This window comes from Nymphaea colorata, chromosome 8 (assembly GCF_008831285.2).
Source record: "Nymphaea colorata isolate Beijing-Zhang1983 chromosome 8, ASM883128v2, whole genome shotgun sequence".
NCBI classification, from domain to species: Eukaryota; Viridiplantae; Streptophyta; class Magnoliopsida; order Nymphaeales; family Nymphaeaceae; genus Nymphaea; species Nymphaea colorata.
In genome coordinates, this window is record NC_045145.1 from 10,856,237 (window position 1) to 10,883,918 (window position 27,682).

The following is a 27,682-nucleotide window of genomic DNA, read 5'->3' on the forward strand; positions in this document are numbered from 1 at the left end:
ACAAAATTTTGTTTCAGGAAACATGGCCTCTTCCAGCCAAACCCACCTTGTCCAAATCGACCCAGACCTAGGCCTGCCCATATTACCCCCAGATTCCAATCTTACATTTTTGACCTTGCCTGGTATGAACCTTGACCAAAAAGACCATATTATATTGGACAACCTCTGGCACAATAGAAAAAACCCAACCTTCTCTAAAGTCCTTAGCATCCTGGCAACCTACCTTAGCATCAAAAACACACAAAACCAAATCACACAAAGCCAACTTAAGCTCTTTCTAGATCCTACCCTTAACCCCGTATTTTTAGACATAGCCCAACAGTTAGAGGCTGCTAGTAAAGAGTTAACTCTTTGTAAAGAGACAATAGAGGACCTGGCTGAAAAATTAAAACAGTCAACAACCGAGGTCGAATTACTAAAAAAAGCAATGGGAAAAGGAAATGAAAAAACAATGGGAAGAAAAAAGAGAAAGCTTTCCCCAAGTAATTGATGAAGCGAAAGAGCAAGTCTACAAAATCATACTCCAGAAACAAAAGAAGGAACAAGGACGCATCCAGGATATACTAAGTTTTCTTGCAAGAAACCCTGGTCTACGAAAGAAGGGAATGAAATTCTGTTTAGTCAAATATCAGCAAGAAAGACATATTGATAACTCTTTCTGTGAGTGCAATAAAGGATTTGGGATCATCCTGGCAAGCATCAATCTCAAGAAATGGACAGACACAGAGATGTTTGATATGCAGGTCTCCTTGAAAAGTTTAATGGAACAAGGATATGTAAAAAGAATTATCGTAACAGCCGTGGAGCAGACTCATATGCTGCGATTCAATTGGCGTCTGGCCCATATAGTAGAACAAATCTTCCTGAACAACTGGGTTACAAAGGGATTTGTAAACCTGAACATCAATACAATCCCACCAACATATGATTATCCATGTGATGCAAAACATGAGATAACTATTCAGACACACTCTTTTGCCACCCCTCTACAAGCCTCCCTACTCTCGCAGACATACCAGAAGCAACTACAGATGAGTGGTATGATGAGCTCACAAGATGGAGGGAATTCAAAATGTCCCAACAACTGAAAACATGGCATCACCCACATAACCTCATCTCAGAAGACAGAAATACTAGGATATACACATCTGACTCTGAACATGTAAAAATGGTGATACCATTCCAAAATCATGTTTGTATGAAACCAGGCCTACGGGAACATTTTGCCCAAATTAATGTAGGATGACAAGTTCATGAAATAGAAGACACAGGCAAAGATGATGCTGCAACTGTTCTCCAATTCTATCAGCATTCAGAGAACGAAGGAGAAACTGATCTAGCATGGCAGTAGACATCCTCTAAAAGAAGTAGGGACGAAGCTGCTGAGTCCTTAACCCTGCAGCCTAACGTTTGTCAAGACCGGTAAAACTTGACCCTTGTAAGTCATGGTTAAACTTTCCATGGGTACAGTGCTTCCCATGTAAAACGTAAGCATCATCCGTTTGAGAAGAAACGTGATAAACTTCTCTTTGAGAAAATCCCCCAAGTTAAACATAGGATTTGCGTTGTAGATCATCGCCTCAAAATCTACCCTGGAAAAACCCTCTAGGATAAATATGGGTTTTACGTTTGTAAATTTTCGGTATAAAAATTTACCCTGTGACGCACCCCATAGGATAAGCTCTGGGTCACATCCTGAAGCAAATCGTTTCGAGGTGCTTCTAGAAGATCGTTGTAGTTGCCGACCTTCTTTATGTAAATAAAGCAACGTTGTGTGAATAAAGACGAAGGAATAAAAATTTACCCTGTGACGCACCCCATAGGATAAGCTCTGGGTCACATCCTGAAGCAAATCGTTTCGAGGCGCTAGAAGATCGTTGTAGTTGCCGACCTTCTTTATGTAAATAAAGCAACGTTGTGTGAATAAAGACGAAGGAACATTACACACGTCAAAAAAGTGAACACGTGGCAACTTCATTGAAGAAAAGACGAAGCGGCTACTGTAGCAGTCACTGTAGCAGTTACTGTAGCACTTTGGCGGTCACTGTAGCACACTGTAGCACTTTTTGGCGTTTTGGACACGTTCGACTGCCACTCATCCAGCACACGACATCTGTCCACCTTCGAGTTCCTTCGAGTGTAACTGCTTTTGTTTGTTAGCGTTTAGCTTGTTCGGGAAGGAATCTTATTCCTTTTCCATATTGTAATTTGTTTTGGAGTCTGGTGCCTATAAAAGCACCACCCCAGCATCTGTATCCTCATCCTCTTCGATCCACACATCCTCTCATCCATCCACCTCCGGGTGCTTACTTCTGAGTGCTTGAGTCCTCTCCCTTGCTCGCTCCCCTTCCTTTTCTTCTCCACTCCCCTTTCTCCCATGCTGTTGTAAGAAGCGAACCGGCGCTTTCTTGCAAAAATCCGGCCCCCTCTTTATAATTGGCCTCTTTCCTGCAAAAATCTGGCTCCCCCTTTATAATTGATATCAGAGCGGAGGTGGATGGATGAGAGGATGATTTTTACAGACGTTGGGGAGGTGCTTTTATAGGCACCTGACTTCAAAACAAATTACAATATGAAAAAGGAATAGGATTCCTTCCCGAACAAGCTAAACACAAACAAACAAAAGTAGTTACATTCGAAGGAACTCGAAGGTGGACAGATGTCGTGTGCTAGATGAGGTGGCAGTCGAACGTGTCCAGAAAGCAAAAAGTGCTACAGTGCGCTACAGTGTCCACCGAAGTGCTACAGTAACTGCTACAGTAGCCGCTTCGTCTTTTCTTCAATGAGGATGCCACATGTTCACTTTTTTGTTATTCCTTCGTCTTTATTCACACAACGTTGCTTTATTTACATAAAGAAGGTCGGCAATTACAACGATCTTCTAGAAGCGCCTCGAAACGATTTGCTTTAGGATGTGACGCAGAGCTTATCCTCTGGAGTGCGTCACAGGGTAAATTTTTATGCCGAAAATTTACAAACGCAAAACCCATATTTAGCCTAGAGGGTTTTTCTAGGGTAGATTTTGAGGCGATGATCTACAACGCAAATCCTATGTTTAACTTGGGGGACTGGTATCAGAGCTTAGTACGCTCTTGGTCTTGTAAGTATGCTCTGCTTTTAATAAAAGTTTTTCTGTGTGTTTAAAGCTTTCTTTCGTACTTCGTTTATAAGCCGAACGGGAAAGTCTCTTCCCCGAAAGCATGTCTCTTTGCATAAGCCTGCATAATCTGTTATTATGAATCTTTGTATTTTATGTTGGAAGTTCTGGCCCTAGCCAGGATCTATGCGTAGAACCATGTTTTATAAGGAAGAAGCTGTTGTAACATGTTTTGTTCATGATCTGATTCCCGTGTTTTTGAGTTCTTGATTCTCTGGACGAGCCATTGTGTAAATCCTTTAAGACCAAAAGGCTATTGTGGAAAAGAAGTACTCGTTAGGCAAGCAGGCCGTTTAGGAGAAAAAGTACACAAACGGTGAGGTTTGAATGGGATGACAAAGGTGTCGCACATGGTGTTCTATGAAAGGAGAATATAACAAGTTTTTAAAATCGGGGGAATCATACCATAAGCTTACCATGTTTTAGTTCTTTCTTTTTTATAATAGATGTGTTATCTGTTCTTAGAACCTTGTTCCTGTGAAAGGAATTTTTCCAACCTAAAACTTTAGACTCGTAAACAGAGTGTGAAGTTGTATGCATGATACATAGGACTGTGGGATTAAAAGAGATGAGTACCTAGTAGGCTCAAAAAATCCTAAAATACTTACTATAGTTTAATTAGTTTACAAAATTTTCTTTCGTATAACATAGAGTACTTGAATCCTATTGAGTCCTAACATATACCCGAAACATATACACTGAACGATTAACTTACCATTCCACCATCATATGAATCGGCTAGAATACCTCAACTTAGAACTATACCAAAAAACTAAAAGTACTGTAAAAAACAACCAATTTAGTCATACATGTTAGTTTCAAAATGGAAAACATCTACTTCATAATGAGGACAGTAGCCCTATGTCTCAACAACTGAATAGTTTAACCGATCTACACATTTCCTTAGCACAAAGCCTAGAATCCTCCAATACTAAAAATCAGGTCTTTTTACAACCCATATTTGATACTTTAAGAAATAATATTTTTAAAGACATCTTAGAAAACCAAAGATATCTAAAGGATCAACTAGCCACAATTTTGAGTAAACTAGGAAGCTTACAAGCATACAATGATAATACTGAAATCATAAACTTAATAACTGAAATCAAGCAAATAATCTTATGCTGAATATGGATTCCTTTTTGAAAAACTTAGCCAAAACAGAATATCAACATCAGCATGAATGGAAACATAGATAAGGAAGTAGCGACCATCCATGCATCTTTTGTAATCGGTATCCTAGTATAGAACTAAGATTTCAGTGCAAGGTTTGTATGACTGAAGCGTGCAAATTTTGTCTAGAACAAAGACAGTATCCAATTCTTCTAGAAAAAATTGGACGAAAAGATGACACTATAGAAAAATGAATTCTTGTAGTAGAAAATAAAATGGATATGATATTTGGCCAATATAGAGGATTTGTGTGTATTTATATAGATGATATTCTTGTTCATAGTAAAACACAACCAAATCATATAGGCCACTTAAAAATAGTGTTAGGAGAATTCCTACGTAATGGAATTATAATCAGTAAGAAGGCACAATTCTTTAGAAAACACATAGAATATTTAGGTGTAGAGATTGGCGATGGAAAAATCAAACTACAACCACATATAGCAACTAAAACTTTGGAATTTGAGATACATGATATTAAAAGTCTTCAAAGGTTTTTAGGATTAGTAAACTATGCTAGACCATTTATTAAAGACTTAGGAAAAATGGTAGGCCCCTTATATAGTAAACTCGGTCAATCTGGGGTTAAAGCTTTTAATATAAAAGATATGAAACAAATAGAAAAAGTTAAGGAAGCAATAAAATACTTACCAGAAATGTATCTACCCCTCGATTCAGACTTTTTAATAATTGAAACTGATTGATGTATTAATGGGTGGGGAGCAGTATTAAAAAGGAAACCCAATAAATATGCTTCCAAAGTAACTGAAGTCGTCTGCAGATATAGCAGCGGCCAGTATAAAGAAAAGGGACTCTCCAGTAGTATAGATCAGGAAATTCTTGTTGTAATATATGGACTTAATAGTTTTCGGTTATTTTTGCTCAACAAAAAAGAAATAATAGTTTGGACCGATTGTGAGGCCATTGTAAAGTTTTATGAAAATAAAAATTCTAAACGAATAAGTCAGAGAAGATGGATATCCTTTAAAGATACCCTTATAAACCAAAATTATAAGGTAACATTTGAGCACATAAAAGGAGAAAACAATCGTCTAGCCGATATGTTAAGTCGACTGCTCAAAGATGAATAGAGACATTGATGTTTATGAGTCAGAAATTAGAAGACTTAATAAAATTGTAAGTTATCTCGACCAATCCAGAGTAAGGTTACATGACCTTAACCCTGTTTTCTCCATCGAGATCAGAAAAGCTAGTGATGATCTTTTAGACATTGTTTTAAGCATGCAACAGTTAGTTAATGACATGAAACAAGAACGGGTCCAAGCATCTTCATCTCGTTCTTCAAATGATACATCTGCATGTAGACATTAGCCACGGTAGACAATGTAAAATGCATTCTTTTCTCTAACACAAAATTTTGTTTCAGGAAACATGGCCTCTATAAACCAGTTGCCCATTGACCCAAACCTAGGATTACCGATCTTCCCACCACATTCAAATTTGGTCTTTCGAACTTCTCCAGGCCTAATCCTTGATCTAAAAGATCATGTCCTTCTAGACAATCTTTGGCAAAACAAAAGAAATCTCTCATACCCAAAAATCCTTTCTTTATTAGCCAGCCATCTCAACCTCAAGACCAGGCAACTTCAGTCCAAAACTCTGCCCGAACTATCCCTAGATCATATACCCCTCTGACCTCAAAGCCTAGATGCTTATCTTACCTTAGAAAGGAGCCTAAAAGCGGCCCAAGCATAAATAAGTTGGCGAAAAAATGAAAAAGAAGAGGTAAATGAAAAAATACAAGCTCTAGAAACAGAAAATAAACTCCTCAGGGAACATGTTGAAGAAGAAATTAGAAAATTAGGAGAAAAAGAGAAACGATTCCCCCAAATATTTCTTTAGTCAAGGAACAGATCTATCATTTGGTAATGCAGGCAAAAAGAAAACAACAGATTGACATGCAGAATCTGTTAAGGACCATGGCACGACATTCAAAGAAGAAAAAGCATGGTTTAGAATTTGCTTTGTTGAAACATAGACATGACATCAATGAAGAAAGTTCTCTCTGTGAATGTGATCAAGGATTTTCCATTATACAAGCCACTCTGAACCTTAGAAAGTGGCAGGACCAAGAGATCCGGGGATAAAACTTTCCCCCAAAACTCTTTTGGAGCAAGGATTTTTGAAACGAGTACTAGTTACAAAAGAAGAGCAGGTAAAACATCTTGATTTTCATTGGCGGCTAGCATACACATTAAGAAGGCTGTTCAAACTATGAAGTATAAAGCCTTATGGATATGTTAATTTAGACATTGAAACTATTCCTCCTTCGTATGAATACCCTTGTGATGCGAAACATGAGATCACAATCAACACCTATACTTCACAATTTGCCTTGCAGACCCGTATCCCTGAAGAAACTCTTCGAACTCTTCTCATTACTGAAGATATATATTCCCAACTAAAGCGTTGGAGAGCTTATACCATAGCTGCAGACCAACATGCCCGGTGGACAAGATCTACTTGTATGGTTGCTGAAGATAAACATACACGCATCTTCCTAGCAGATACTTGGCTTACTGAGAAATTTTATATTCCTTTCCAAAGTATCTTACAGATAAACCCTGGCCTATGTGAACACTTCTACCAAATATATGACAGTAGTCCTGCAAAATGGACTGGTGATGACCAAAATGTCGGAGCAGTCATTCACAGAGACGACAATGAAGATGAGTGGCATGTTGATGGTGAAGGAGAATGGGATGATAATGAACAATACGAAGAAAAAATTATCGAAGAAATTGGAAACAACTAGAGAAAAGTACGGACAAAGCTGCTGAGTCATTAACCCTGCAGCCTAACGTTTGTTAAGACCGGTAAAACTTGACCCTTGTAAGTTATGGTTAAACTTTTCATGGGTACAGTGCTTCCCATGTAAAATGTAAGCATCATCCATTTGAGAAGAAACGTGATAAACTTCTCTTTGGGAAAATCCCCTAAGTTAAACGTAGGATTTGCGTTGTAGATCATCGCCTCAAAATCTACCATGGCAAAACCCTCTAGGCTAAATATGGGTTTTACGTTTGTAAATTTTCGACATAAAAATTTACCCTGTGACGCACCCCACAGGATAAGCTCTGGGTCACATCCTGAAGCAAATCGTTTCGAGGCGCTTCTAGAAGATCGTTGTAGTTGCCGACCTTCTTTATGTAAATAAAGCAACGTTGTGTGAATAAAGACAGAGGAATAACAAAAAAGTGAACATGTGGCATCCTCATTGAAGAAAAGACGAAGCGGCTACTGTAGCAGTTACTGTAGCACTTCGGCGGACACTGTAGCGCACTGTAGCACTTTTTGCTTTCTGGACACGTTCGACTGCCACCTCATCTAGCACACGACATCTGTCCACCTTCGAGTTCCTTCGAATATAACTACTTTTGTTTGTTTGTGTTTAGCTTGTTCGGGAAGGAATCCTATTCCTTTTCCATATTATAATTTGTTTTGAAGTCCGGTGCCTATAAAAGCACCTCCCCAGCGTCTGTAAGAATCATCCTCTCATCCATCCACCTCCGAGTGCTTACTTCTAAGTGCTTGAGTCCTCTCCCTTCCTCGCTCCCCTTCCTTTTCTTCTCCACTCCCCTTTTCTCCCATGCTTTTGTAAGAAGCGAACCGGCGCTTTCGTTTGTAAATCCGGCCCCCTTCTTTATAACAGGGTTTTGAAGTATTAACCCACAGTTAGTCAGAATAAGTAGAGAAGAAGAAGTTTGTGTAGAAAAACCAACAGACAGCCATATGCGCCAACACCGAACTGCGAAGCATGGACCCAATCCGTGGGCTGGATTTAATTCCAGCAATCCTTTTGACTAAGATCAAGGCCCCGACTAAGTGGTGCAAGATACAGCAACATGACCTCACATTTCATGGCATCGAAGACCAAGTAGCCACTAAAAATGCTCAATTAAAAAAGATGGTAGATCATCAGCGCATAAGCATGGGAACTGCACACGTAACAAAAAGCCAAGATTCAACAAAACACAAACAGCAAACTGGTAAGGTCATTGAGCACTAGGAAGAGTGCCTTAACATGCCTCTGGTATCAGAAAGCAGCAACCAGAGAATATTTCCTCTCTCTCTCTCTCTCTCCAGTTCAGTTTCAGATAAGCAAGCATTCTTTGGTTGTGCAGTTCACACCAGAAAACTTGGTTGCAATCCTACATGACTGAAAAATTAAAGATATTTTTTGTTCCATCTTCAAAGTTATAATGGAAGGGAAAACCCACGAAGGTACTCTGAATCCACACCAGACTCACGAACAAGTGCAATACGGCCTGTTCTTGCCACCTATAAGAATCAAAACCAAGTAAAAGTAAGGCTATATAGAACCATCTTAATTTCTGGATGAACTTTATGATTGATTCATGCATATTAAATCTACTAGTAAACATGGGTAGAATGAGTTTTTAGGTGATCTGTTATGGCCTTCCTTTTGGATGACAACAAAACTTTGTCAGGTTCTTTAGGCAAAAACCAGGGGTTTTTCAACCCTAAATCTCTAAAACCAAGTCTGGCTTCTGGTATGTTCAGATGCTAAATCCTGTTTTCTTAAAAACAAAAGCAAAAAAGACAAGCAAAAAGTGCAATCGTCTACCAGTCAGGAGATGAAATGGTTGAACTGGCGAATCGACTCAGTAACCACCCAATTGACTCTGATTGTCAAAGGATTGGGTCATGAGTCAAGTACAGACCCAAGCGTAACTTAATCCTATACGACTCTGTTCTCAATTGGTTGAATTGGCTGAATCAGTTCAATCGGCTCAGAATCGCTTAACTATAGACTCATTCAAATTCAGCACCAGTTCTAACGACCACCCAATATCACTAATAAATAGACTATACTCATTCATTGGAAACATATTAATGTAATGCTTGTTGTTTGATAGTTTTTATTATTTTGGAGTTGTGTTCATAAACCGTAGACATTTGATTGTATTTATTTGATCATTATCTGTCATTTTATAGATATCCTAAACTTTTTCATCATTTTGTAGTAATGTGCACTAAAAGATTCCAACCAAAGCAAGTCAACTCCACTAAGTGCTAACCCGTAACCCATAGTCTCAAATCTCTGTTAAGAGACAAAGATCAATTCAACTGGATACCCACAGGTGGCCTCCAAGTGCGCCACTAGAAACAAAGACAACTAGTAGAAGAGGGTATGCATGCGAAAGAGGAATACCCTGACTTTCATTGTCAAGGTTACAAGCTTTGACCATAATTGGACATAATCAAATGTTGTCACCGTTCCTCTTCTGATGAACCACCAGGGGAAATTTTTATCCTGGAAGCTATTGCCAGAAAGTTAAGGATTTTACCTCACATATACCGTAGGGCTCCAATAATCTTTGCAAAGCAACCATCTTATCCAAGTCACCAGTAAGCTGAATTAAGTATCAGAAAACAGCCATTAGCAAAACTTCTATGCACTAACATACTTTTGGGTCTGGAAAAATGCATTTACAAATAATAGTGGAAACAGCTAGAAGTTGATATACCTTTGACATTGTTATCATCGAGCAAGAAAAGATATCCCTACCATTTATCATAAATATGACAATTTCTTATTCAAAATATTGCATTAAAAATGAAAAAATAAGAAAAAAATGTGAACAAATATCACAATTTTGGAAGTATTTAGCTCCATAGTTTTGGAACAGTACATCTCTAATAGCAGCATGATATTCCAAGTCATTCAGAAAGCATCAAGTCCCAATAGTTTTGAACTGTCACACGGGTACTGCTCCCGTACCAACCCGGTATGGTACTAATACGATGCCGCGCACGGTTTAGGTACTGAAAAAATCATACCAGGTACGGTCAACATACCCAAGACTGTACCCCTTCATTTTAAAACTCGATCAAAGTTGACTGAGTCTTTTTTCGTCTGAAATTTAGGGTTTTTCGATACTATTTAGTATGGTAATAATGAAGGTTAACTCTACTTAATGCTATAATAATGAAGATGCTGTAATAATGAATTTTAACTGCATATTTCATGCTATAATAATGAAGATTAACTAACAAAGGGCATAATAAAGGAAGGAGAGAGAGAGAGACAGCCCAATTTACGAACCTACTACATAAAAACTGTAATAATTAGCTATAATAATGAATCTTAACTGTATATTTAATGCTATAATAATGAAGATTAACTAAAAAGAGGCATAATAAAGGGGAGAGAGAGAGAGAGAGAGGGGGAGACAGCCCAATTTACGGACCTACTACATAAAAACTGTATTAATGAGGAGACTTAATTAAACATTTTTGTATATGTAACTTCTAAATAAAACTTCCATCATAAAGACTAAATTTCTCATTAACTAAACTAAACAACTAAAAATCAAGATACAGAAAAAAAAAACAATAACCAGTTATATATATATATATATATATATACGGCCATATCCACACACCCAAGTTCTGTACCCGTACCCAAATCAGTACATCTACCGGCACCCATACCCATCCCTATGTGATGGAGCTTTTGAAATAGTTACAAACGTTGAGACATTTTCACTTAGGCAATTTTCTTAATATGGTTTGTAACTGAGATGTGTACCTCAAGTGTGATTGTATGGTCAGATACATCAACAGCCTTAGCACGAAATATTGTAGCAATATCTAGCACATCCCTTCGAGCTGCTGTATTTACTGCAACTTTAATCAGCATAAGTTCTCGTTGAGCAAATGGCAAATGAGTAATATCTGCAACCTAAATTAACACCTTTTTCAGCTTTGCAGTTCAAGCAGCAGATATGACTGGTGAAAAAAGAATGGAGTTCCCACATGGACTTGTGGGCACCAGAGTTGACACAAAAGTCACCTTTTTTTACAGGTAAGGATGTCTCACATCAGACTAGTGGTGCTTTAGATCCATGTCACACAACTAAGAATTGAAATCAAATTGACCTCATTTCCTTAATCATAATGTAGGTCCAAAGTTCTCAACCACTAGAGTTCAAACATGTTTTAAGACAAGAACCACAAAAGTATATGATCATTCACCTCATGCACATCAATAAGCTTGTACAGCTGCTGTACCAACTTGGTGATTGATTCATCAGTGGCAGGTACAACAGTTGTAATGCGTGAGATTCCTTCTCGTTCAGCTGGTCCAACTGCTAGGCTCTGTCAGTATCCAGAACAGCACGTGTCACGGGGAGAGAGAGAGAAAGAGAGAGAGAGAGAGAGAGAGAGAGATACCTGGATATTATAGCCTCTTCGAGCAAAAACACCAGTGACTATGTTCAGCACACCTGGGACATCATTTACAAGCATAGACAGTGTGTGTGACCTCAAGCCAGTTGACTGAAAGCAAGTAGAAAAGTCAGTACTGAAAAAGCATTTAAACCATTAATTCCTGAAGAGATAAATATGATGAAATGAAACATGTTGGCAGCGTACATCTTCATCACCAAGATCACCCCAATTAGCATCCAAAACTTGATTCATCCAAAGGTCATGTTCATATGGTTCTACAGGATAAACATCACCCTGCAAGTAGAAGACATTTGTACCTGAGAGAAAAGAAACAGGGAAGCCTTCCCATAAAAAGATGAACCACTAAACAAAATAAGAAAGGCTGACAAGAAGCAGCCTGCTGTTAGGAAAGCAGAAAATTTTGAAAAATAATAATTGAAAACGCTGCATTAGGGATAAAACACCAACATAGCGTGCACCAGACTTACAAAAGAAGCTATACCTGAACCAGAGAATATGAGCTCCAATATTGCTGTCCTCCAACAAAACCTCAAAACAACTTGGATGACAGCTGGAGTAATTCATTCTCAGCTAGCTCATTCATAGGTCATGTTGCATAAGGAGCTATGACTGATGCTGCAAGAATCATAACACGTTGAATGATCTATTATGTATTTTAACTATAGGGAAGGCTGATATGGCATGCCCTTTCAATTTGTTCCAATGATGGAGATATGCTTTATGGGGTTAACTGAAGAAGTATAAGGTATTGTTTTAAAAGATTTCTGGGGAAGTCTATCAATATGAATTGGAAAGACAAGATGAGGAATTCAAAGGTCGATTGCAGGGCCAACTCATAAGAGAAACATAGCAGCTAGCGAATTCATCATGGAGGGGTACAACATGGTCCTCTCTTGCAGCTTGTGGTGACCGCATGAATGTCAGTGAATGATTACTTGGAAAAAAGAACCTGTTGCTTTGTCAATATAGGGGAGAACAACCGGCCAATATGGGAGAAGTACCTCTACATGAATGGATGCCTGGTCAGTTAAGAAGGGAAGATCCATCTGTCATCCAGTCTCGCCTGCATTTGATGTTCCAATCTCAAAGACAGACCACCCTCCTCCCACTACCTCATGGCTTCAAGAAAACGCAAGACCTTTATGTATTGTTTTTATATTCTTCTATTGCTGACGCTGCTTTTAGACATTGAAATCTGGCTAGAAGCTGCTGCTTTCATTGCATTAAAAAGGGACCAATGTCTTGTTTAGTGTTAACGCTCTTCATATAGTTTGTCGGAAAAAATTTTATGATTAACAAAAGCCATTCTTTTGTTTCATCATTGACTGTGCATTGACGCACATTGTGAGAGACCATTTTGGGTGACTGAACATTGTCTTTTGATTACTTGTGAAGGAGTTCATGCTGTGTCTGACACAGGTGTGTTCAAATTAAGAACTTAATTAGTTTAGGATATAAATTTAAATTCAAATTCAAATTCATCTATTTACCCAAATCAGTCATTTCGAATTCATTCTTTAGAAAATGCTTTACCTGCATGATTCCTTTGATGCCATTACTTGTAATAATCATGTCATCTATGTATAAAAGCAACACTACAGTAGCCTTTTTAAACATAACATTGCTAAATCCATCAAATCAAGCTTTTGAAGCTTGTTTCAAACCATATAATGTCTTTCTACGATGAAGAACCTCACCTTCAGGTACATCAAGCCCAAGCGATGAGTCCATATACACCTCATTTAAGTAGCCATTAAAAAAATCATTCTTGACATCGATTTGACATATGGACCATTGTTTGATAGCGACAATGGCCATAAGGGTCCTAATTGATGTCATTCTAGCAACCAAAACAAAGGTCTCCTCATAGTCTATGTCATATTCTTAAGCATACCCTCTAGCAACTAAACTAGCTTTATATCTTTCAAGTGATCCATCACTTCTAACTTTATATACCAAACTACATCATATTGTCTTTTTCCTTAAGGGAAAAGAAACAATGCCTCCAGCTTTATTATTTTCAAGAGCTCCAAGCTCATTGCTCATAGCTTCAATCCAATGTTGCATTAGACTTGGCTTCAAGATAAGATAAAGGTTCATCAAAGGAGTGAATATATAATAAACAAGTCTTATGTTTTCGGGAAAAAGACTCATAGAAGACAAACTTTTGAGGTGGATTGCTATCTCTTTGAGATCTCTTAAGAGCAAGTTGAGAATATTGAGCGCTTTCTTGAGTCTTTCTCTAATAAACTAGAGAACTTCTCATGGTGGTCTATAATCAAAATGAATGTTATCAAGCACATTCAAAGTATCATCACATGACGAATGCAAAACATCATCATCATCAACATCTTTTATCCATAAGAACGAATAGCAGTGTTGTACGTATCGTACGATACGAGCTCGTATCGTTTTGAAAATACGGTACGATACACCCCCCGTATCGTAAATAGGGGGTGTATCGTTCCTGTATCGCACGTATCATGCGATACAGGCCCGTATCGTACGATACGGGGCGATACACCCCGTATCGTACGATACCGGCTGATTTCGCAAAAACCTGTCTGAGACCTACTCATTCGACTTTTTTTGAAAGAAACCCTCCGTTCTTCATTTCTCACGCTTGGATACTGCCGTCAAGGAGGACGATCGTCCATTTTCACCATCAAAAAATTGATTTTCACCGTGAAATCGAAGATTAAGGGGTTGATTTGTGCGTGGAACCGTGGTTGATTTTCGTTGGGAGGAAAGGGGTTTTCTTCATTTCTTCTTCGTAAGGTATGAAATCTCATGTTTTTACCATATATTCATAATTTTTTACCATAGAACCGTACATTGAAAGATTTTGAATGTTTTTCATTAAGTTTATCATAGGATTTCGTTTTTTTTTTTAAGATATGGATCCTACATGGCAATGGTGCGAAAGGGTGAAGGAGAATGTCCGCTTGAAACTCAAATGTAGCTTTTGTGAGAATACATTTTCAGGAAGGATTAGTAGAATGAAACACTATTTGGCAGGGACCTCCAAAGATGTGTCTCAATGTGTTAGAGGACCAAACAAACATTTGCCTCCATTTGTGCGTCAACAATGTTTAGATATGCTCCATACTTTACGTCAAAAGAAGATACAAAAAGAAATGAAAGAGGCAGATGTAGGCTATAATGAGCCTTTGGAAGATGAAGAAGAAGAGGAAAAAGCTTATGAATATGATGATGAAGATGATAGCAGTCTAAGAACAGATTTGGAGACCTCAAGAGGTAGAGATCGTAGAGGAAAAGGGATCATGTATGAAGGAGGTCGATCTGGCATAACGGGAAGGAAGAGAAGAGGCAAAACAAATATTAGAGCTAGGCGTGGTATGCGACTAGCTAGTGGTAGAGTTCCTACTGGTAGGTCTAGTGTTGGTTCTATTAAGAGATTTTTCTCTTCATATACTAGCCCAGGTGGTCAGCCGCAGATTTGTGTTGCTATGACATCTAAAGATATGGTATATCATGCACAAAAGATGATAGGGAAATGGTTTTATGATGCATGTATTCCATTTAATGCAGCTAATTCTTTTCAATTCCAAGCCATGGCAGATGCAATTGCTTCTATAGGCCCCGAATTCAAAATGTCGTCATATCATCAGTTGAGATATGTATTTGATTGTCCAAACTTAGCACTTTTTGCAATCAAAGTCCTCAGCTAGACATGCAGTGCTAGTGGATGCGAAAGGAACTGGAGTGTGTTCCAACATATCCATAGCAAAAAAAGGAATAGGCTTAAACATAAAAGGTTGAATGACTTTGTCTTTGTTCGATATAACATGAGGTTGAAACAAAGGTAATATAGCTTAATGTTTACATTTTTTGTACAATATATTTATATGAAATTACATATTAACAAACTTTCTCTTATTTAACATAGAGAATTACAAAAAACATCAGCAAGGAAGCACACATCTCAGTTCGATCCTATCAGCTTGTAAAACTTTGACGAACTGGAGCCATGCATTGAGGAAGAACCAGCTACAATATTTGATGATGAAGATCTTGAATGCTTCAACCTTGAAGCTGAAGCAGCAGAAGGCTTTGTTGATGAAGGAGAGTCTGCTACTGCTGGTGCTGAATATGTTGGTGAAGATCTTCCAATTCTTGACGATGAAGATGAAGATGATGAAGATTATGAATGATGAATCATGAATGAGTCACGTCAAGAGTGCTTTCATTTTATATGTAACGAACGACTTAAGAGTTATGAATCTATGGTTGTTGAACACTTGAATGTTTTATCACTTTATGGCTTATGCTTTGCTGAATGATATTGTTATGAATTTTGATGTCTATGAATGATGAACAGGTAAGTTTATAGTAATAATAAGTCTATCATTATCTAAACATGTTTTATGTAAAGAATTTATTATTTTTAATTTCTTATGATTTTTTTATAAATTTTTCGATTTTTTTTAAATTTTTTCTAATTTATTATTATTTTTTTAAAAGAATTTACGATACGTTATGATATTTTACGATACAGCGTATCTTAAAACCCGACCGATACGACTTACGATACGCGTTTTACAACATTGACGAATAGTCATCTTCATGCTTGGGTTTGTTTGCATCAGTCATTTTCTTTTTCTAAAAATATCACATTTCTTGAAACATACACTATCTTTTTCATCATAGCCTTAAATGAAAAGTTTATCATTTTTGTCATTCAAGGTATGCCACGGAAACTCCTATGGATACACCAAACAACCTGGATGCCATCTGAACCAGAGGTGGGTGCCGCCTACAATGTCAACCACCAGATTGGCAACCATGGCATCTACAAACCACTAGAAATTATAGAGCCAAGTGGGCAAAAAAAATCAAGTGATGCTTCATTCAGGTCCCCACACACTAGAAGGAGGATATCAAAGAGTGGGATAGTGGGCAGGTAATGCAACCAAGAAAGCCTCCCTGGTAAACAGTTGTGGAATCTCAAGCGACGTGGCCTCCTACATCGAGAACAATAAAAAATTTCATGGGAGGAAGAATCCAGATAAGGGGAGGAAGGCCTTTTGGAATTTGCGCTAGGAATGCAGATGACCTCCCTCCCTTGCGAGGCTTCCTGGCCTTGCCAGATGAACTCCAAGAAGAAGCTCATGAATCTAATGAGGCAAATCAAGAAGGGGCAGAAGCTCGTCCTCCACCTTTTAGTTGGAGAGAACGGCAAGCGACTCGCTCATGCAACTAAGGTGTTGGAGCGATGTTTGCTAATGCAAGGGCAGTCAAAGGTGTGTTACATTGCTAGGTCCTTCAACACCAGGCATAATAAAAAGATTGCTTCCAGGGGGGGTGGAGGTGTTTAATGTGATCCATAAAGAAGGGCCAAGAGGAAGGCAATCTCTTCCTCCGGCTTGCTCTAAGGAAGAAACCGGAAAAGAGAGAGAGCTTGCAAAGAACCGACCCAAGGTAGAAATTGTTTTAGTCGATAGGTTCCAACGGTGGACATGTTTGCTGCTTCTATTTGCTCCATGGTACACATATACTACACATGGATACCCAAAAAATTGCTTCAGATTGTACTAATATAACACATTAATGTACAATACGTAAATAAGCCAATGCTTCATTTTGTTCACGAGATGTGGGACAATACAATTGAAAAAGTACAGGAAGTCATTTGTAAACATGAGAAAAAGGACTTGTAAACTTGAAGATTCAGTCTTTTTAAAGCATGTGCATAAGATATTAATAGCAAGGATAAGAGCAACACTCCTTTATGATGCATGGAACACTCATTGAACCCCAAGTGTTATGGTAAATAGTGGCTTTTGAGTGTTGGAAAAACCCCATTGCATATAGATCCAGAATTATCAAGGTATAGGTTGGCATGTCTTAATAAGATTTTTACAGATCCAAATCAAAATAAACAAACTCACAATGAATTTGCAAGCTTTTCTACAAGAGATGAAAAGACATCTGCAATTGTAGAAAGAGACAGCTATCAACCTGTTCCTTGGTGGGTCAAACATGGACATGCTTCTCACTCTTTAGTACCTTGCTTTGAGGTTGTTAGTTCAACCTGCTATATCTTCATGTTGTGAAAGGAATTAGAGCACTATTTACATGTTCACAATATTAAGAAAAACAAACTTACATGCAAGCATGCAGAAAATTTAGTTCATGTGCATTCTATCCTTCGGTTACTTTCACAAAACAAAGATGAATACAGGTAAATCAATATTTATTGGATTGTAGGTTTTTCTTATTTATATACTTCTATATACTTGACTACTTGGTAATAATACACTTTGTTGACTTAAATTATAGTGAGCAGTGAAAATTGGGATCTGAATGGTGGCGAATTTGACTTCAAAAGAGAGGACGATCTTGACATTCTTAATTCAGGGTTAAATGAACCACCTAGAACACATGGCGCACCAGATCTTAAAAAGCAACTTCTGGTTCTACAATTAAAAAACCACTTACTCTTGATGATAAATCAGAATCATTAGGCACTTTTTTAAAGTCCTTTGCAGGTTTATGCTGTTTTGGCCTTGCATCTTCAATATCAGGATAAGATGCTGCAGAGAACCTCCAAAATGGAGCAGTTGCGCCCAATTTCTCCCTCCGCAGGGCAATCTGTAGGAATCATGAAGAATAGTAACTAAGTCGCAAATAATTTTTCCTGTACTTATATATGAATACCTTTCCAGTTCTTGCAATTTCTTTGATTCCAAACTTGCGAAGTGCTCTCCCTACGGCAGCTATCTTTCCAGGATCTCCAGTTACCTGAATCACAATACAGTTAAAGGTGTAAGCTTGCATATATAAAAGCTTTACGGAAATGAAAAACTAAAATATCCAAAAGTCTCAGACACTATGCTGATAGGAAGCTCCAAGTAATCTCAACATATAAGTTGGTATGTTACCTCAACGGTGAGTGAATATTCTGAAACATCAACTATCCGAGCTCTGAAGATGTCTACCAATCCCATCACCTGGGGATTGAAAATGATGTGCACAACAAGTCCAATCAAATCATATAAAGTTCACCCAAAAATGACAAAGTTAACTACAGTTGCATGCATTTCAAGAGAATAATAGAGAGAGAAAGGCTGCCTTTATTCAGAAAATTGGCTGAATTAAATTGAATATTTACAGATAGCTTTTTAACTCAACAAAAATGAAAGCTCGGTTTTCTAGTTAAAGTAAGCAAAAGATTTGTGAGAGTAAAAGGATCTACTAAAAAATAAGTTGTCAAAATTGGAAGCCAGACATAGGTCATTCAAGGTCCTTAAAAAGACTAATCAGGACTTATCCAATCGACTCTGTCCAAGTCGATTGGCAATAGATAAATAAAAGTACATACATTTATACATATATTTCATTTTCACAAAAAACGCGTGGGTATTATCCGGAGAGGAATTTATTGGGTATAATACAGCAAAGTTGTATATCTCGGGAATAAAACAGGAAATTCTCGACAAATTTTTAAAAAAATTTAAAACATTTAATAAATCCTAAAAATTATAAAAATATAAAAAATACGAAAAAAACACAAAAAAATGTGTATAATACGCGTTTTTTTCACGTTTTTTATTTTCTGGCATTTTTTTAGAAAAGACATGTTTTTTTCACGTTTAATACGGCTGACTATGTTTTGGCGTATTATACGCGTTTTTTTTCAATGGGATGCGTTTTTTGTGACAGTGAATTGTATTTATATGAAAAGAAAAGCATAAACATACACATACATATATGTAAACAATGCACATATTCATTTATAAGCTACAGATTACTTGATTCACCATAACAAGGCCAACTAATTGACTAGTCTGACAAACTAGTCCCAGTTTCATTTATCTCCTCTTAGTTGTCACTTGTCATCTAAATCAAAGGTAATTGAGTATCAGGATGTTCCAAAATCTCATTCTCCCATCTCAGGTTGATGCTTCTGTTTGACTGGGTCAGATCAATATATATATATATATATATATATATATATATATATATATATATATATATATATATATATAAATATAAACATGGGTGCGGCTGCAGCAACACAAACATGCACACAAACACACACACATATATATACACACATGTGCGCGTGGGGTTTGTGTGTGAAAAAGTTAAAAGTAAAGAAAATTTTTTATAGTAGGCCCCTTATTGTAATAAAAAAGAAAATGTAGAAAGTAAGATGGAAAGAAACTAAAAGAAAGATCTCTTTTTAGAAATGAGTAAATGACAACAAAGGGAAGGCCTAAAACCAAAAAAAAAAGTTGATAAGAAACCTAATTATGGATGTTTGCATTCTTCTCCGCTGCCACTAGGAATGTTCTCTTTTCCTCCCTCCTCTTCTTTCCCCTCCTTTCTCCTCCTCCTCCTCCTCCTCTTCCTCTGTTTTTCTTTTTTTACTTCTTTCTTGGTGCAGAGTCTGCTGACCGCACTCAAGTAGAACCCACAATGATGGAGGTGTGGCACCCAAAGTGCCATGCCCATAAATATATACCTACTACCCACAATGATGCAGGTGCAGCACCCAAAGTGCCATGTCCATATATATATATATATATATATATATATATATATATATATATATGATTTCTGTACAATTTGTTGTATGTTCTTAGTCGCAATGTTGCATTGCCTTGGACATAATTTCAGTGTCAACAGTTATTACTACTCTCATTACAGCCAACGTGCAATCATGGGAACCAAGGACTTAAAGAAAGATCAGTTCTTTATAAGACTGACCTTTGGTGCTACTGTTATTCAAGCTACTGTTATTCAAGTCAAGGTGTGATTCTGCCATTTCCAAAAAAAAAAGAAGAAGATAAGATAAAAGGCAAGAAGAAACGGAAAGCTTTCTCATTGATTTTTTATTGACACTGGACCTTATTTTTTATTTTGTGTGTTTCTCCTCCTATCGGTTGGTTGATGTTTTTGTTAATCTAGTGTACCCTCCATCTTTCTCAGTCACCTGCATATATAAACTTTTATTTTGAAAAAGGTGGACAATTCCTTTCATAAGGAGCCAGGATCTCCTTGGTCATGTGGACAGTTCTGTGCTAGCTATCCCAAAATTTCTCTCTCATGAAGAAAAACGTGATAAACCGGCAACTTCTACTATATTTATTAGGAAACCAGAATATATAAATTGGGAGGAAAGGGGTCAATTGCTGGTGGCATAGATTACAATATTACATCGACCTTGTTATAAGAGGTACTTGCAGCAATGCCCGATGATTGCACATTGAGCAGTTAAGAGACAGTTATTAACTTGTTATAATAAAGCACCATTTGGCAGGGACACAGAGACACATGCTAATGCGGCTGCACGCACTAGTAGTAAAGAAAACTCATTGCCACTATATGTGTGTCAACAACGTTTGGATATGCTTGATGTTTTACAGAAAAAAATTATCTAAAAAGAAATAGATGAGGAGGAAGGTGTACCCTCAGGAGCCGAGGCTGTAGATGAATATATTGATAGGAAGAGGATCATGATGCTACCCAAGATCAGATGTCGCTAGCTCATTGTGCAGGAAAGAGGTAGAGCTTCTAACAGGAAGAGAAGAGGTGTGCACCTATTGCTAGGCATAGTCATGGTGGACTTGATGGTAAAGTACCTAGTGGTAGGTCCATTACGGGTTTCCATTTTCTTTTCTTCCTATACTGCTCTAGGTGCACAACCCAACATCCATTCGGTTATGACATCGAAAGATATGACAGAACAAATAGATATAGCAGTTGGAATCAGTGTCACAGATATCACAAGATCTTCCAAACCTCACGATATTTAAAAAAAAAAATCATAAAACGGAAAAATAAAAAAAAGTCACAAGCTTTTCAAAATCTCTCCAAAACTAAAATCTCATGATTTTGTCATGATTTTTTCATGAGATTTAACAATTTTTTACTTTTTAGGGTTTTTTAATTTCTTTTTTAAATTGTCTAGATTTTCCAGATAAGAACAACTTTGCCAAAAAAAATACCTGAGAAAAACCTTGCCAATATTTTCCTAAGAATGATATTTGTGACAATGGTTGGAAGATGGTCTTGTGATGCATGTATTCCCTTTAATGCAGATAACTCATTTATTTCTAGGCTATGGCAAATGCTATTGCTTCTATTATAAAATGCCTTCATATCATCAGCTTATAGGCAGAATTCTTGATGCAACAGTTAAAAAAGTAAAGGAAAATATTGTGATAAATTAAGATTGAGTTAGAAGGAAACATCACGCAGCCTTATGGCATATGGATGGATTGATATATGGTGAAGAATACTCAAATTTATTGTCCTAATGGTACTATGTTCTTAAAATCTCTTGATCAGTCTAATGTTCCCAAGTTTGATGATCTTTTGTATGGTATTTTTTATGATGTTATACAAGATTTTGGGCCTACAACCATTTTACAATTTATTACAATAATGCAGAAAATTACAGAGTAGCACGTGAGATATTTCAAAGATATAAATCATTTTATTGGACTCTATGTCCATAATTTGTGCAACTTTCATGCTTCAAGATCTTCGCTACAAGTATGAGATGGAATTAGCCGTTGAACAATGCCAAGAGATCACAATATAATCACGCTTATGCAGTGAGATTCATGGGAAAATTTACAAATGGAGCTGAATTGATACAATTTGCACAAACTAGATTTGCCACAAATGTTTTCATTGTACAGGGCATAATGAAACAAAGAAACCCTTCGAGGCAGATGTTCTTTGGTAATGTATGGGCTGCATACAACATTTTCATAAAGAAAGTCTTGTGCGGTTCCGGATATTATATTTAGTGCTGAATTTTTTTATAATCATGTCTGAAATTATCTGAACCCTTTAAACAAAGTCCACAAGTTAGCTGATAGTGAAGACAAATCTCCCATATGGTAACTATACGAAGCTATAAACAGAGGAGCAGAGGTTATTAAAGATAGCTCAAGAGAAAAAAAGGAGTCACACACGCCCATATGGAAAATTACAGATTAATGGTGGACTGGACAACTAATCTAAATTCTGCTGTCAGATGTCCCGCATTTAAAAATGGCAGAGAGGCCATACATGGTTCGTTGAATTGTATTGATGTGTTAGTCAATGGAACCTAGGGAACAAGAAGTTGCCCACAAATAGTTGGATATATATGATAATTGTGTAGCTGATATGAGAATAAACACAGTGATTGCCCAAACCTTAGAACTTCAAAAATCAAAGTCCACAGACAGACATGTAGTGCTAGTAGAAATGAAAGGAATTAAGGGCTTTCCGACATATCAATAACAAAAAGAGGAATAGGCTGGAACCTACGTTACACACGTACTGCTTTGACGCACCGTACCAGTACGATACTTGTATGGGTATGGGTACGCCCTGGGTACTGCGTTGACCGTACCCAATCAATGTACATGAGTTCATACCATCCATTTCTCAACTCGGTCAAAGAGAATCGAGTCCAAAAACGTCCATGGGTTAAGGTTGACGTTTTTTTTTTTTAACGTTAAAGAGAAACATTAAGAGAAAACGCAAAACCCTCAACGGTTTCTACATTTCACCCACAGCAACCGACGGCAGCAAGCTCCTCTCCGGCAAACGACGACTTCTCCAGCGAATGGCGACTTCTCCGATGACCGACGACTTCTTCGGCGAAGGGCGATGCCTATAAATTTGTATAGTATCGCATTGATGACTGAACTGCAAGAGTCCGGTCTTGTTAGAATCTTGAAGAGAAAATCAGTTATCGACAGAGAAAGGGGCCTTCAACGAAAGTTCAATAGTTTCATCGACGATTCTATTTGACTCTCGAGGATTCCGAGTGACACGATCGGCTCTCCCCTTGTATCATTTGGCACTTTTTGCTGAATCTTTTGATTATCTAAGGTAATTTTCTGGGGTCATTTGGGCCCTTTTTGCCTACTCAATTTTTCTAATATTTTCTTATTTTTGAATTAAAATATAAATTTACAATACATTATAAATTTACAATACATTGCAATACTTTATGATACATTGTATCTATTGGCCCGACCATACGCTTTATGATACATACTTTTAAACATTGGCTTTTTACTGTCCCTCCCAACTCCCAATAGGTAACTAAGTGTTCGGAATGGGTTGGCGGTTCTCTGCTTCAGTGAAGCAACTCTCCAAGGTTCGGGTTTTGTTTTCCTCTAGATGATGTATTGATGAGCTATGTCACATGATGACATGAGTGTCGGGTGAGGTTGAGGACGTGGGTGCCAGTGCGTGTTAAGATATGGTTCAAGTCAAGTCAGACCCGACCCATCTTCACCACACGCCACATATAATGGGCAGTGGCATACTTGTAATTTTTATTGTTGTTTTGTGTATTTACTTGTAACACAAATTAGTATATATCAATGACAAGGAGCAGCACCATGCCCATGGCCCTTTTTCTTTTCTCTCTCTTTTCTAGAGCAGCCTGTTCCTCTTCTCATCTTCTCGCACCTCCTTAAGACTCCATCCGGTGGTTTGGTGATATACATCAAAATCTTGCATGGTATCAGAGCAGGTTTTGCCAATTAGAATTTCTGATTTCTGCCCCAATCTCAGTTTTTCTGCCCTAATCCCAAAATCTCTGATTTCTGCACTAATCTCTGTTTTTCTTCCCTAACCCCAAAATCTCTCATTTCTGTTTTTCCTGTCCTAATCCCAAAACTGCTGCCGTCTGCCCTAATTTCTAGATCTTAATAACCCCAAAACTGCTGCCATCTGCCCTAATTCCTATATCTTAACAACCCCAAAACTGTTGTTGTCTGCCCTGATTCCTAGATCTATCGTGCCCTAACTTCCAAAGTCGTCTGCCCTAAGTTCCTATCCTTATATGTACAGCTTCTAAGTTCAAATATGGATCACAACCACAATTCTACTATCTTGTTGTCTAGTTTCCTCTCTCAACTCATCTCACAAAAGCTTAACCATACCAACTATTTGACATGGAAACGTCAAATAATCCCCTTTATAAAGAGTCACCGTCTCTATGGACATCTCAATGGCACTACACCTGCGCCACCAGAATGGATCATGCGGGAAGTGAAGAATGCTACAGGGCATGTACAAGAAACTATTGCAGAAAGCAATCCTAAATATTTCAAATCTCAGACCTCAATATCATATCACAATCCTAAATATGAAAGCAATCTTATTCTCGATATACTTGGATTCAGTTCATAAAACAAAAATCAAAAGTGTTTAGTATCTTTCGAGAATTTCATGTCATGATCCAAACACAGCTTTCGTCTAAAGTTGTGCATTTCCATTGTGATGGTGGGGGAGAATATTCTTCACGACTTAATAAACTTTTTACGAGATGAAAGGGGAATTTCATGCCATGATTTTCATTCAAAGTCTTGTTACAGATGGACTATTACATGAGTCTAGTCTAAGTCCAGTCAATGAGTCAAGCATGTGCTCAAGCTGTCATATTTGTAAGAGTCATGCTCTCTCTTTTCAAATTTCAATCAATAAAGAAGCGAGCTTCAAAGTGATTTGATACTATATACTCGGATGTTTGGGGGCCTGCTCCCATTTCTTCTTCTTCTGGGAGCAAGTATTATGTTGTTTTCATTGATTCTTATTCACATTACACATGAATCCATTTCATGGAAAGCAAATCAGAGGTTTTCTGCTTGTTCACGTTAAGTTTGTATGGTATGGATCGGGTCACCCAGATCCAACCCATTTGATCCACACGCCCACACATCATGGGCGGTGGCATACTTGTAATTCTTAATGCTGTTTTGTGTATTTTGTTTTTGGTGTAGGAAGGATACCTCTCCCCATCACTGCCTGTGTGTTCCAAACTCTTGGACGGCTTCCTTGCAAAGCATGGGTCCCACTGACCAACACATTGTGACTACCAGAATGAATTAATTCATGTTGTTGTACACGACTCGTTTGAATCAATTTTGCTTTTAGGTCTTCAAAAGAGGGAAGAAAAGGTAATACCTCTAAAGCAATGTAGAAAACATCAAATTCTGACCTCAATCTACTCAAAGCCTGTTGTACCTTGTCCTTGTCGTTGACTGGGTGCCCTATGATTGCAAGCTGATCGCTGACATTTTTTATTTCATGTATGTATTTCAAGACTGAATGTGTGTCTCGCTTGGTATCCTGAAATTGCCTCTTGAGTTGCAGAAATCTCGCTTCTGATACTTGAGAATACGTGGTAACAAGTACATTCCACAACTCAAGTGCTAAAAAATCATTATCAACGCCCGCTAGAACTTCCTCTAATAGTGTGGAGGTGATATAAGCAACGAGAGATTGATCATGACTCATCTACGTCTCATATTTAGGGATGATTCTGCAATGGTTTCTTGAACTTGCCCTGCAGCATTCTTCACCTCTAGCATAATCCATTCAGGTGACGTAGGTGTGGTGCCATTGAGATGTCCATGGAGACGGTAACTCTTGCTGAACGGGACTATTTGACATTTCCATGTCAAATAGTTGGTATGATTTAGGTTTTGTGAGATGAGTTGAGAGAAAAAATTGAACGACAAAGATGCTGAAATTGCGGTGGGGATCCATAATTGCAGCAATCAAAAAAGCAAGGGAATCTGTTTCGAACATGATTGTAGTGTCGACATTTCCCCTGATATGCAACAAATTTTAATGACAGTGTTGCCTAAAGTCAATCTCAAGCAAAATGAAGAAGGACAATGGTATGTGGATTGTGGTGTTGCCGCTCATGTAACTGGTGACACAGGTGAACTTAACAATTCACTCAATCCAAAACAAATACTCCAGTAACATTGTGCATTTCCAATGTGATGGTGTGGGTGAGTTCGTCCCAAATGAATTTACTGAGTATTTACTAAATCATGAGATCACTAGACAGATTTCATGTCCACACACACCACAGCAGAATGGTGTTGTTGAAAGAAAGCATCGACATATAGTTGAAAGTGCACTAAGTATGTTGCATGACACAGATATAGCCATGAATTTATGGACTAAAGCCTTCCATACTGTTGTTCATGTCATTAATCGACTGCCACTATCTATGCTTGAAGGAAAATTTCCATTCTTTATTGAGAAATAAGTTTCAAGTTCGAGCTGTTATGTGCAGATTTGTGGGTTATGCAGAAAATTATAAGGGCTATAGATGTTACAATCCAAAGACTGGTCGCATACATATTTCACGACATGTTGTTTTTGATGAGCTTAAGTTGAAAGACTTAAAGGAGACACATGCTATGTTCAATACAAAGGATAATATACGATTCATGGCTGAACGCCAAGATATTAGGTCAAGGAGATGGTACATACCACACAGTGACAGAATTATGAATGAATTTGAGGCAGCCTCAAATGTTCAGATTGACAACATGCCTTCATCTACTCAGACAAACAACACGTCTTCACCTAATCGTTTTTAAGGAATAGTGTATACTCGACGATCAGCTCCAGCAACCGCTCCAGAAGCTGCCAGCACTTGCCCAATTAAATCAGAACGTATGTGACACCCCATTGATAGATGGGTAAGTTATGATAACTTCTCTTTGAATTTACAACTTTTTATGACAAAATTGAGTAAAAAGGTGGAGCCAAAATGCTATGAGCATGCATGCAAGAGCAAATATTGGGTCAAGGCCATGAATGAAGAAATGGCTGCTTTAAATGAATGTCAAACTTGGGATATTGTCCTTCATCCAGATAATAAGAATGTGGTGGGTTCAAAATGGGTTTACAAACTCAAATATAAACCTGATGGAAGTATTGATAGATATAAGGCTCGTCTTGTGGCTAGAGGTTTCACTCAACAGTACGGGAAAGATTATGATGAGACTTTTAGTCCAGTTATCAAGATGGGAACGATCCGGGTTTATCATTTCTCTTGCAGTCTCACATGGATGGACTTTATATCAGTTGGATGTTAAAAATGTTTTTCTTCATGGTTTTCTAAAGGAAGAAGTATACATGGTACAACGTCCAGGTTATACTACCAAGGATTCAACTCAATGGGTGTGTTGTATGGGCTTAAGCAAGCATCTCGCTCATGATTCGATAGATTTTCTCTTCATATACAACAGGCTGGTTTTCTCAGAAGTTCACTTGACCATTCTTTATTTATATATCATTCAAGTGAAATTACCACTTGAA

The 27,682-nt window shown here is 37.7% G+C and overlaps 1 protein-coding gene across 2 annotated transcripts in view; it reads right to left on the bottom strand.

The window, feature by feature from the left end:
* Positions 1-8,314: 8,314 nt before the first annotated feature.
* The window catches only part of LOC116258522 (acetolactate synthase small subunit 2, chloroplastic), a 55,914-nt gene continuing 36,546 nt past the window's right edge, over positions 8,315-27,682 (bottom strand). The window contains exons 4-13 of one of the 2 annotated variants that reach the window (XR_007574052.1): positions 18,475-18,543; positions 18,251-18,334; positions 18,032-18,184; positions 11,753-11,842; positions 11,552-11,656; positions 11,354-11,476; positions 10,908-11,060; positions 9,844-9,880; positions 9,664-9,729; positions 8,550-8,632 (exon numbers count right to left, since the gene is read on the bottom strand). Coding sequence is in view for 1 of the 2 variants with exons in the window: in XM_031635697.2 (XP_031491557.1) it covers positions 8,549-8,632; positions 9,664-9,729; positions 10,908-11,060; positions 11,354-11,476; positions 11,552-11,656; positions 11,753-11,842; positions 18,032-18,184; positions 18,251-18,334; positions 18,475-18,543 (927 nt within the window). In the remaining variant the exon portion in view is untranslated. Of the gene's footprint in view, positions 8,633-9,663; positions 9,730-9,843; positions 9,881-10,907; positions 11,061-11,353; positions 11,477-11,551; positions 11,657-11,752; positions 11,843-18,031; positions 18,185-18,250; positions 18,335-18,474; positions 18,544-27,682 lie in introns of both variants that reach the window. The other variant, XM_031635697.2, reaches the window with a different exon arrangement.